At 49.3% G+C, this 12482-nt stretch overlaps 1 protein-coding gene across 2 annotated transcripts in view; it reads right to left on the reverse strand.

Moving 5' to 3' along the window:
- The window catches only part of PRR5L (proline rich 5 like), a 141339-nt gene that overhangs the window by 12035 nt on the left and 116822 nt on the right, over positions 1-12482 (reverse strand). For both annotated transcript variants that reach the window (XM_043972776.1, XM_043972777.1), the window contains 2 exons: positions 4935-5075; positions 1963-2092 (listed from right to left, as the gene is read on the reverse strand). In XM_043972776.1, coding sequence (XP_043828711.1) covers positions 1963-2092; positions 4935-5075 — 271 coding nt within the window. The remainder of the gene's footprint in view (positions 1-1962; positions 2093-4934; positions 5076-12482) is intronic.

Below are 12482 nucleotides of genomic sequence, written 5' to 3' on the forward strand. Positions count from 1 at the left end.
CAGCTAGGTGGCGCAGTGGATAAAGCACCGGCCCTGGATTCAGGAGGACCTGAGTTCAAATCCAGCCTCAGACACTTGACACTTACTAGCTGTGTGACCCTGGGCTAGTCACTTAACCCCCATTGCCCCACAAAAAAAATATATTATTGTGAGAGGGAGCCTATAGGCTTTACTAGACTCTCCCAGGAGTCTATGCCACAAAAAAATGTCAAGGACCCTTGTTCTAAATGGACTCTTGTCTTCAGCAACACCAGATGACAGAAGAATCCCTCCCATGCCCCAAGTCTACTTAACCCATACAGGTGTCTTGACTGCTACCTACCACAGATGCTTCTCTGGAACCCACCCCTCCCAATCTGGATGGACCAGTAGTGACAAGCCCCAGGCCCAGGCAACATGGTGACTGGGCCTGCTGAGGCCACGCCAGCCAAGCTCCCAGGCCGGATCTGAAGAAGACAGAAAAGTTATTTTCTTGAAGTGGCTGTCTGGGCGCAGACCGACTGAACCAAGAAGCCTGGAGCATGCCAGGGCTTGGCATCCTCTCCCCTGTGGTCACAGTGGTCAGGTAAGTAGGTGTCTCCAGAGAAACATGAACCAGACGGTGAGAGCTGCCAACGACGGGTCCTGCCCACCTCTGATAAAAGAGGCCCAGAGAAAGGACAAGAACTTCCTCCTTTAGTCTGGGGCAGAGGCTACATTCCCCTTCTCCACCCCAGTACCCACCCATGCCCACTCTTTTGCAACATCTGAGCACGGCAGAAATAACAGGGTCTGGGAACTGAGAAACCGGCTTCAAAATTCCACCTTTGTCACTTAGGATCTGAGCAGCCTTGAGCAAGGGATTTATTTCATTTTTCCGAGCCTCCGGTTTCCTCGTCCGCAGAACAAAGTGGTTGGACTCAGTGGCCCCTTCGAGCTCTGCCATCTGTGCCCCTTGTGCCATCTGACCTTTCTCTAGGGGCTGCTAACATCCTCCTCTCCGAGTCCTTCATTTACAGTGGACAGAAGCAGGCTCCAGCACTTCCTCATCACTGTGCCGGGTCCAATGAGTTGATATCAATGGTCATATTCAAGTCTACTCTCATTGAATACCACAGGATAATAGGTCTGGAGCTGGAGAATGGAGGCTGCCCAGAAGTTAGGGGATCTGACAAAATCCACAAACCTAGGATGCCAACCCAGGTCTTCAGATGCCAAATCCAGTGCCCTGGTTACTGTGCCAGGCTTTAGAGGGGGCAGAGACAACCATGGGATCTCCTCAGGGGTCAACCAGACCAAATGGGACCTGACCAAGAATTCCTTTTACAAGGTCCTGGACAACAGGGGGTCATCCAGCCTCTTCTGGAAGATTTCCACTGATGGGAAGCCCAATACCCACGGCCAGGGGTGCCCATCCTGGAGCTCTGGGGCAGCACTAATTGCTTCCTTATTTATATAGGGTTGAAATCTGCCTCTTGAGAACTTGTTCCCCCTTCTCTTAGTCTTCTCCTGCAGTGCCAAGCAGAAGAAATAAACCCATATGCCACCAACTTCTGCAACTGCTATGGATGGGGTTGGCAGAACAGCCCAGGCAGAGAGCATCACATTACTCCATGCAGGAAACCTAAGACCCCAGGCCTAGGACAAGATCAAAGCCACAGGCCAAGCTGCCAGTAAGACATATGTAGCCTCACAGCTCTGTCATCGGTCCCTGGGAAAGAATCCCCAGTCTCAAGTCCAGTGATGCTTCTCAGGAAGAATGAGTGACTTCTCTGGGGCAGATCTGGGCCAAATCAGCTCCCAGCAGCAGCACAGCAACTGTCCTGACCTCCCCTCTCAGACCCAGCACACCTCGTGCCCCTCTGCATATCCCCCAGACCTCTCTCTGAGCTGCTCCCAGCTCCCACACCTGACACACCCCATCCCCTCCCACCCCAAGAGGCAGGACCAAGGTCCTGACCCCCAGGGGGCCACATCTCTTACCCAGTGTACAAGCAGCACTTGAGATGACTCCGTCCCCATTGCCAAGGCCGAGGAAGGGAGACACAAGCCGTTTCACCAACTCCTCCAGCTGCAAGTAGCCCTCACTGGGGCCCGTGGGCTCATGGACACTCTGGAAAGCAACATCCAAAGCAGACCAAGGTCAAGCAGAGCTCAGCCAGCTGTCTGTTGGCAGCCAAGTTTGTACAGATGTGGAAAATGAGGCCCCAGGAGGGGAAAACAACTCGTTCTCACCACACGGCAAGACTGGATGACAAGGAAACAGAAATCAAGTTCCCTGGGCCAGGTCCCTCTGACTTCAATTCAGCAGGCACTTTAAAGCACCTACTATGTGCAAAGTGCTGTGAGAGGCTATGGGGATACCAGCACCTCCAGCGCCCCCCAACTAGGGTCACCACATCGCTGCCACTGTTACCACTAGATATTTACAGAACACTTTAAAAGCCGGCTTTAGACACACGTTGCTGAACCTTAAAACAACCCACTGGAAACAGGTGGTATCACCCCCACTTTACAGATGAGGGGAAACAGAGGCAGTGAGGGGCTTGTCCCTCCATGGTCACATAGCCAACAGTAAAGGGAGGATCTGGTCCCAGTCCTCTCTACTCTAAGCTGAGCATCCCCTTTACTATATCATGCTACCCCTCCGATCAATCAATGGATAAGCCAAGTACATGTCAGGCAATGTGCCAAGCTCCAGCAATACAGACAAAAGCCAGTCTCTGCCCTCAAGGACCTTAACCTCTGATGGGGAGCCAAGTGGAACATACCAACATGTGTGTGTGTATTTATATGTGTATGTACACATGTGTATGTGTATGTTTGTATATGTGTGTATGTGTACAACACACATACAAAGAGGACTCTGTGACTGAGGGGACCTGAAGGTCAGCTACTTCAACCCCTTCATTTTAGAGATGAGGAAACTCAGTCTAAGTAGAAGTCAGGGAAAATCTCTCCCCGGCCCATCCCCTTATATCTATTTTGAATATAGTTAAATATGGACCACGTGGTCTCCTCTGAGAGAACGCAAGCTCCCCCAGAGCAGGGCCCTTTCATTTTTGTCTATTACCAGCCTAGCACAGCACCCGGGGAAACATTTCATAAATGTTTGTTGATTGACTGTCCAAATATATGAAGACACATAGATTGAAAGAGGGGAAGGCCTTGTTCCAGCTCCAGGAGCAGAAGCCAAAAACAGACCAATTCAGGCTTCATGGAGGGAAACATTTGCTGACCATCCAGTCTCCCCTTAAGTGCAAAGGACTTCCTTGGAATGTAGTGAGCTCCCCATCCCTTGAGGGCTTCAAGCAGAGGCAGGGATGGTGTTGGGTGGCTGGGGAGGGACCTCATTCAGCTGTGGGCCACAATGGGCATCCTCAGCAACCAGCTTCTGTCGCTCTATGAGTCACCCTCCCAAGGGACCATGGGGCTGGGGGAGGGGAGAGGCTGCATTGCATCTCATCAGGTGCTACTTGGGAGAGCAGTTTCAGCCACAAAACCACCTTTGGCTGATTTTCAGGCCCAGGATCACTTTCAGTCACTTTTACTGCCTTTGTTATTTCTAAAGTGCCCCCCCCCCAAAGAAACCAAAAAACCAGCTGCTGTTCTCACCCCTATCCTACACAGAAACCCCGGGAAAGATAAGTGAGAGGAGAGCAGAGAGGAGACCGAGAAAGACAGCTGTGTGAGACTAGGAGTAGGGCCCTTTCCCTCCCCTCAAGGAGGCCTCATTGGCTGGAGTCCTCCCCTTCCAATGCTTAGGTTCTTGGAAACACCTCAGAGCCTGTCTGTCCTCAACTGACCAACTGCCAGGAACAAGCCTCTGGTCACATTCCACCCAAGGCTCGGGCTCAGGCCCCTTCCCGGTCACATCGAGACTTGGAGACAAGAACTGGAGACAGTAAAGCGAGCCGGCACTCAGGGACCTGCTAAGACCAGGCAGCTGCCATGATGGGAGAGGAGGCAGGGCTTCTGGAAAGGGGATGTATCTTCAGAGCACATCACAGTGCCTGGCACATAGTAGGAGCTTAATAAATGTTTAATGGATTGTCCAGATGAAGAGGTGGTAGCTGAAAGAGCTTCAGGCACTTGCCCAGGGTGACACAGCCAAGGAAGCACAGTGTTTGGCATATAGTAGGTACTTAATAAATATTTATTGAATGAATGGGGATGGGGAGCAAAGAAGCCCCCAGTGCTGCTGGTCTACCCCCTGGAGGGTGAAGGTACTCAGAGAGGTGGGTTCAAATTCTTCCTCAGATCCTTACTAAGTGGTGTGACCCTGAGCAAGTCACTTCCCCTCCATCTGCCTCAATTTCCTTTTCTGTAAAATTAGGGGGTTGGATTTAATGGCCTCTAAGATCCCTTCTAGCTTGAGACCTGGGAGTCTGATCTATGATGTTTTCTACTTCTGAATCTGTCTAATAAAGATTCAACTGACAAACACTTTGAGGCAGGGACTGTGTCTTATCCTTTTTTTTTTCTCTCAGCACTTTATATCACTAGTATTCTCTGCACATAGTAGGTGCTTAATATGTATTTGTTGAACTATGTGAAAGTGTTTAACTGGGTGGAATAACAGACTGATGATTAAAAACAATACAGAAGGGGGCAGCTAGGTGGCGCAGTGGATAAAGCACTGGCTTTGGATTCAGGAGGACTTCAGACACTTGACACTTACTAGCTGTGTGACCTTGGGCAAGTTACTTAACCCCCATTGCCCCACCAAAAAACAAACAAACAAACAAACAAAAAAAACCAGAAACAACACAGATTGTGTCCAGGTGCAGGGAACCGCAGAATCCCACAGTTCCTGAGCTGGAAAGCATCTCCAAGGCCACCCAGCCCAACTCATCCCCACCTGGGAACATGGAAAAGTCCAAGTGACTTCTGAGCTAGCAAGGGGTCCAGGGAGGCCGCCCCGCCCCCGCCCCATGTTACCCACCCAGCCTCACCTGGAGAATGAGCAGCATCTGGACGATGGAGGACGGGACTTGGGTCTGCCCCGCGGGAAGCATCTCCTCGAGCTTCACCTTCAGGAGAACGAGGTCCCGAAAGCCCAGCAGGGCAATCTGGCGGATAGTCAGCTCCTGTCCCTGGAGAAGAGAGGGGACCGGAGAGACACACACAGAGAGAGGCAAGAAGGTCAACCTTCACCAGAACCTTCCAGGGCCGACGTGCCACTCCACTGGACTCATCCCTGCCCGGTCCACTCTACTCCAGCCAATCCAGCCCACCCCACTAGACACCATGTTCCCCCTTCTGCTCTCCTCCTGCCATTCTCTACTCTAACAACCCACTCCACTCCATCCTCATCCAGTGCCCTCCACTCCTTCAATCCCTTTCCACTTCACTCCAATCCCTTCCAAAAGTCTCATAAGGAGCAGCTACCTGCCCACTCCCAAAGTGCTGTGGGGGGCTCTGAAGAATTCAGTACAGTCTCTAACGTCAGGGAGGCTTCACTCTTTTAAGGAAACAGGACTTTCCTACCCAAAGCAAACCTGAAACTACCAGAGGCCATCACAAGCTGGTGTGTCATAAAGAAAAAGATGGTGCAAGCAGCTGGCATCGAGGTGGCCAGGGAGAAGAGAGACAGGCAGGAGAAGAGAAGGGAGAGCAATCACAACGGAACAAAGAGGAAGAGCCGGGGGCCACAGTGGAAAGAGTGTTGGGCTGGGAGTCAGACAGCCCACGTTCCTGCGGCTTGGTGGGCCTCCTTTTCATTTAAAATGAAGCAGGTGGACTAGAGAGCTAGCCCAGAGGTCCTTCTGGGCTCTAGACCCAGGATTCCAGAACCTCAAAGGTCCCTCCCAACCCTAAATCTGTGATCCTGAGAAAAATCAGGGGAAATAGGCAATGCCCCAGGTCGCATTCCCTCTATGATGGAGAAGCAGGGTTTCCCCAGAGAAGATCCAGGACATCAGGCTATTAAAAAAGGGAAGCTCTGACTCAGGCCAAGAAGGATCTGGGTGATGTCTGGGTGACCTCACCCATCTGGGGGATGTGGCCCAGTTGCTGAGTCAGGGACAAGGAAGAAGAGGGCCTGTCACTGAAGCTCACCTCTCCCATCTCTCGAACTGCCCCCTCCTCCCAAAACTGAACCATAGTTTAGTTAGAGGCTCAGAATCCAAGAATGTTCAAGCCAAAGGGACCTTAGAGAGCCTCTGGGCCAATCCTTTCATCGTTCATATAAGGAAACTGAGGCACAGAGAGGAGAAATGACATGTCATGGCAGATTCAGGACTCAAGCCCAGACCTAAGGCCAGATGCTACCTAGAAATCAGGACCGGTTCTACCTTCTCCAAGCCCATGGCGGTTTAAGGAAGCTTCCCACATCCCATAACTGCCAAGTTCTGCTGTCGTCTCTCAGCTCTGTGTACCTTTGCCTCCCTCGGTCAGATCAAGCGACACCTCCTCCAGGCAGCCACCTCTGATCCCCTGGACTGGGAGAATCTCTCCCTCCTCCAGAGGCTTTGAGCTCTCAGAGCCTTCTCCGCTCGTGTGGCCCTTCCTGATGCCTGCTGTTGGCTGCTGTTATTGGTGGGCTTCAGAGACTCACAGAATCTCAGAGGTGGAAGCCTTGGGACCGCCAGAAATGACCAAGTCCAGTCCCCTGTCTCAATGACATCCCTGGCAGGTCTTTGCATGTAGACCTCCAAAGAGGGGGTACTCACTGCTTCCCAAGCACCCAACCCCCCATGGAGGCCTCTCACTGTTAGAAAGTCCAACTTTGGTTCTCTGTCGTTTCAATTCGATTCACACCAGCCTTTATCAAAGGCCTACTTTGTCCTTGCCTAGGATGGGTGTTGAAGATTGTTGTCGTTTGTGACTCTTCGTGACACCATTTGGGATTTTCTTGGCAAAGACCCTGGAGTGGTTTGCCATTTCCTTCTCCAGCTCATTTGACAGATGAGAAACTGAGGCAAACAGGGTGATGTAACTTGCCCAGGGTCACACAGTAATAAGTATCTGAGGCCAGATTTGAATTTATATAAAGATGAGGCTTCCTGATTCCAAGCTCAGAGTGCTGTCCAATGTACCACCTAGGCTGCCCTAGCTGAGGATACAATGACAAATTCCCCTACCCTCAAGGATCTTACATTCTACTGGGAGTTGGAGAGAGAAGTAAATGCAAAAGAAATACAAGGAGGGGTGGTGGCCCTAACAACTTGGGGAATTAGCCAAAGCCTCTTACAGGAGGTAGCAACTGAGCCAAGCCTTAAAGAGAGAGGGGGGTTCCAAGGTGAGGAGAGAGCGCATCCCAGATATGAGAGACGGACATACGGGTCAAAGGCACGGAGGCAGGAGACGGCATATGGGGCAAGTCAAGCAGTCCAACCTCTACTCACTGCTCCTAGGAATAAGTCTGATACCTCTTCCAGGTGACCCTAGACTGGAAGCTGTTGGAGGGCAGGACCCTGTCTAATGTACCGCTCACAAAGCTCAGAACACAGCAGATGCTTAATAAGAATTTAATGGATGAATCACCTTGCTAAAAGACACAATAGCCTTTGTCTGCCCACAGCTCAAGATGAACTTAAAACCTGGGGGGCAGAACGGTGGCAGAGCCAGGGGCTGCTTCCTGCCTTTGTGGAGTGTATTCCCACCCAGAGGACAGGCAGCGCAGGGCCCTCTGTGCATGAGGCTCTAGCTTCATGGCGGTATTGATTTTAAAAGGAGGAAAATTCTTTCCATTGTTTAATTTTTCACTCGGTTCTGAGAAAAGTAATCTATACACTACCTCACCCTAAACCTCTTCTGGGGAGAGATCAGATGTTATCACAAAACCCCAGGAATTCTTACCACGTGGAGCAGTGCTTTATGTAAGGGAGGGGGAGGCAGTGGCAATAAAAACTATTATTATAACTCATAATCACGCTTATGTAATGATGGATAATTACAATGATTATAACTCACAGGAACACATTTGTATATTTCGATGTCGTTTTTTACCACCACAAAGAACTTTCCAAACATCATAATTGACTCGGAGAGCTGGAAGTACACTTAGAGATAATCCAGTCCAAATCTTACAGATGAGGAAACTGAGGTGCAGAGTGAGACTTGCCCAGGGACAGACAAATAACGTGCCGGAGTGAACATTAGCTCTTGGAGCCTGTGAGTCCAAGTGATCTGGTGGCCAATTTCAGTGGGTGCTCCTCACGGAGCTTTTACTTGTGGTTCAAGCTGGAGATGACACACGAGGCCGACAAAGAAATAGGAGAAGAGGAAGGAGGTGGAGATGGTGTCAAACTCCAAAAGTTAGTGGCAAAAATAATGGTGGGAAAAGAGAAGAAGGCGAGAAGAGAGCAGGGTTCTTGGATCCCCTGTGCCCGGTGATGCGCAAATGATTGCAAAAGCAGAGGAATTCTGAATCATGTCACCAGAATGCCATACCAGAACCCCCGGACCCCAGATGCCTAGTCTGGTTCTTCCTTTGGGTATCCTTTCAAAGAAGCAGCTATCGGAAAGCATCTCATTAAATCTCCAAAGGACTCGCACAGAGTCCTGGGACCATAGACTGAGAGCCAGAACGAATTTTAAATGTTAAAACGAATTTGTGTTGTGGCTGAGGAAACTGAGGCCCAGAGAGATTATGAGACTAAGGTCACCAAGCAAGTGACAGAGGTGACATTTGGACCCAGATCTTAAGAGGCAGTGTGCTTTCTACTCTACCAAAGTGAGGTCCAGAGAAATAAAAGGACTTGCCCAAGATGGCACTGTGGGTTTGGAGCCAAGCTAGCACTTGAACCCAGATCTCTTGCTTCTTGGTGTTCTTTTCTTACATTTGTATCCCAGAGCAGTTTCTAGAACATGGCCAGTGTTTAAATAAATGTTTGTTGACTTGGGCTGACTTATCAATGCACATTTTTCTTGTACACAGCATTAGAGATAGATGCATAATTATATGTTGAATTGGCCTGCCTACCAATGTATATGAAATGTTGATTCAGTTCAATGTTATCTTCTGATTAACCAGAGAAATCTCATTCTGGTATCAGGCTTTTTTGTTTGGTTGTTGTTGGTCCAAAACTGTGATTTCATCAGTGTGAAAGCTTCCTCCCTGGATGCAGATCAGCAAGTTGTCTGGCTCACAAGATTACAGAAGGGAATCTGGAGGCAACCTCAGAAGCTATGGGTCCAGTCCACTCATTTGACAAGTGAGGTGCTGCAGGCCCAGGGCAGTGAAGTGATCTATTCAAGGTCTCACAGGTAGTGATCAAAAGCAGGATTTGCACCCAGCTTTTCTGACTTCCAAAGAAGAACTTGTTGAGACCCCCAGGGATTTGCTCGTAGTCCCACAGTGAGGATATGTCCAGGGGGAACCTGAGCCCGGGCATTCCTCACTTTCAAGGTCAGCCCTAATGCCCATCCCGGGCCATCTGGCTGGTTCTGGTTATTTCTTGCTGTTGGCTTCCTGGAACTATCCGGTTCTGTGTGTGTGTGTGTGTGTGTGTGTGTGTGTGTGTGTGTGTGTAATGGGCATGAACAGTATTTGCCCTATAAAAAGGTTGAAGTATTGCCTCTGGGGCTTCCGGGGTCCACGTTAAATATTACATTTATGATTTTTTTCCTGAAGACTTAAGATTCATAAAAACCAGAGGAGGATATAAAAATTGTGCCCCATGTCTCCGGTATTTGAGTAAAGGTTGAATCAGATCCAAGGCTCAGGGAGTCAGAGGGGCACAATCACACCCAGTGTCCCACACCATGAGTCATGTTGTCTCAGAAGACCTGGCTCCAAGAACCAACCCTCCCCACCCCCCTTACACTCCCTAATTTCCCAAAGGCAAGAAGGCTTTAACTTTGACCCTTTTTCTCCAGGAAAACTCTGTTCTTGGGTTTTTCTATGGAGTCATTTTATAGTAGGGCGTGAATCCCGGGCTCACGCCAATATGACCTCTAAACTAGTTAATCATTCATTCCTCAGAGGGTTATTGCGGCCCCTTCTGAGGGGCACCCAGCTATGGGAAGGAATCCCATCCTGAGCCAGGACCAGCGTTAAAAACAATGCCACAAAGAGTCCTCCAATCATCAAACCCCTCCAGGATTTTAAGTGCCCTTCTTATTAAAAAACAAAAAAACACGTAAATGTCTCTCTTACCCAAAGGATAGTCCAGTATCTCCTGGTTAGGCATGAGGAAAGACAAAAAGGAAAGAGCAAATGGTTTCATTAAACACGCACAAGATGATAATGATGGGGATCACAGGCCTAGAATTAGAAGGGACCTCAGAGCCTCCTCATCCAGGTCACTGAGGAGGAGAAGTGACTGGTCCAAAGCCACGGATGGTGTGTGCCCACAGTAGGGTCCGAGCCCAGGCATTCCTGACTACACTGAGCCCACACTCTGGTCTGGTTCAACCGCCCCATCCCACAGACCCAGAGAAGTTGAGTGATTTGTCTGTTATCACACAGTAGTAAACAGCACGACTGGGATTTGAACCCGGGGTCTCCAATTCCAAAGCCAGGGCTCTTGCTCACAACACTGCCCTCACTACCAGGTTCACAGACTCACAGTTCTGGAGATACAGAGGGCCTCAGAGGTTATCCAGCCCCAGCCCTTCATTACAGAGGCAGCCAGGCAGGTGCCTCAGGAGATAAATAGGAAGACCTGAGTTCAAATCCCTCCTCAGGCACTCCCTAGCTGTGTGTGACCCTGAGCAAGTCACTCAACTTGTCTGCCTCAGTTTCCTCATCCGTAAAATGGGAACAGCAATAGCACTATCTCCCAGGGTTGTTGTGAGGTTCAAATCAGATAATATTTATGGAGAGCTTTGTAAAGATGTAAAGCATATTGTATGATTAGCCGTTATTACGGAGGAAGAAAATGAGTCCCAGGGAGGTTAAATAAACAAAGCCACACAGGTAAGGACTGTCAGAGGCAGGATTTGAATTCAGGTCCTCAGACGCCAGAGCCAGGACTCTTTCCATTGTACTGATGGTATATAATGATGGTAAAAATCCACATTTGCATTAGTGTTTTAGAACTGATGAAGTACTTTCCTTGAAAGCAGCCCTGCCCGGTAGGTTCTAAGGGCATTCTCTCACAGCACTGTAAGGACTCTAGGGGTCACTTTGTCCAACCCTCCTCACTTTACAGAGGGGGAAGCGACCTGTCCCTCCACTGACGGAGCTAAGAAGCCCTGACAACTTAAACACGAGGTCTCCACATCACCTCCGTACACATTTATGAAGCATTGTTCTAGTGTTAGAACCCTGTGTTCTAGGCACTGGAGATTCCCAAACCAAAAAACAGGAGAACTGGCCTTCCAAGAAGCTTCCATTCTAGATGAGGTAGGAAATCAACAGATGTTTATGAATAAATAAACACAAAGTAATTCAAGGGATCAAGAGACAGCAAGGCACACATGGACAGGAGGCCAGACTCAATCAGGGAAGACCTAGGCTGATGTCCTCCCTTTGAAATGCACTAGCTGGGTGACCCTGAGCAAGTCACTTCACCTCATGCCCAAGGCAACTCTCTTAGGACTGTAACTGTGAGACATTTTCCAATCCCTATCATCAGCACTGTGGACGGACCTTCCACAGCTAAGAGCTCCCCATTCAGACAAAAATTTCCAGACAGAAAAAATCTGGGAGATACCCCAGGGTCCCACTAGACCTGCTTCGTCTAGTTAGTGAAGGCAAACCCTCTGCCTCCTAAGGCAGCTAACTGTACAAAAGAATGGTTATAATGGTTAGGAAATTTCTCCTAACATCAAGCTAATTGTATCTGATGACTGTTAATGGTTAGTACACCAATGGGCGCTGGTAAGCTACAGCAATAGAAATGAAGACCCACATGGTCTTTCCTCTAGAAGCTGAGAGATCTGGAGATCCAGGTCACTAATGCAAATAAAAGCTAGGGGAGTATAGCAAGGAGGGCAATGCTACAGAAGCTTTAATAGAGCAGGTAGATGAAGAAACAGACACTTGCTGGTATGCATATGTAGCAGGATCCACACTCAGGTAGAAAATGTCAGAGTTGACACTTGAACCCAGAACTGCCAACTCTGAATCAAATGCTTTTTTCTATCATTCCCCATATAGGCCGTGCTCCCATTTCTCTGTTTCAAGAATGTTTCGGGTTTTTGTAGGATGTGCAAGGGCAGGATGCCCCACTGTGGTACTCCTATACCCATCTCTTACATTGCTCTTACCTCCTAGCCTCAGACCCTAACCCCCACCAAAAGTGGCTCTTTCATTGGCTCTTTTTTTCTTTCTTTCTTTTTTTGGCGGGGCAATGGGGGTTAAGTGACTTGCCCAGGGTCACACAGCTAGTAAGTGTCAAGTGTATGAGGCCGGATTTGAACTCAGGTACTCCTGAATCCAGGGCCGGTGTTTCATTGGCTCTTAAATCATACTGCCTCTGCAGTATGGTGCAGATATGGTGGGGAGGGATGTCAGAGCCACCCAATCAACTGGAGCTTAAGCAAGAATCCTCTTGTAGGGGGCAGCAAGGTTAGCACAGTGGATAAAGCACTGGCCCTGGATTCAGGAG

The sequence above is a fragment of the Dromiciops gliroides genome, chromosome 6 (assembly GCF_019393635.1).
Source record: "Dromiciops gliroides isolate mDroGli1 chromosome 6, mDroGli1.pri, whole genome shotgun sequence".
NCBI lineage: Eukaryota > Metazoa > Chordata > Mammalia > Microbiotheria > Microbiotheriidae > Dromiciops > Dromiciops gliroides.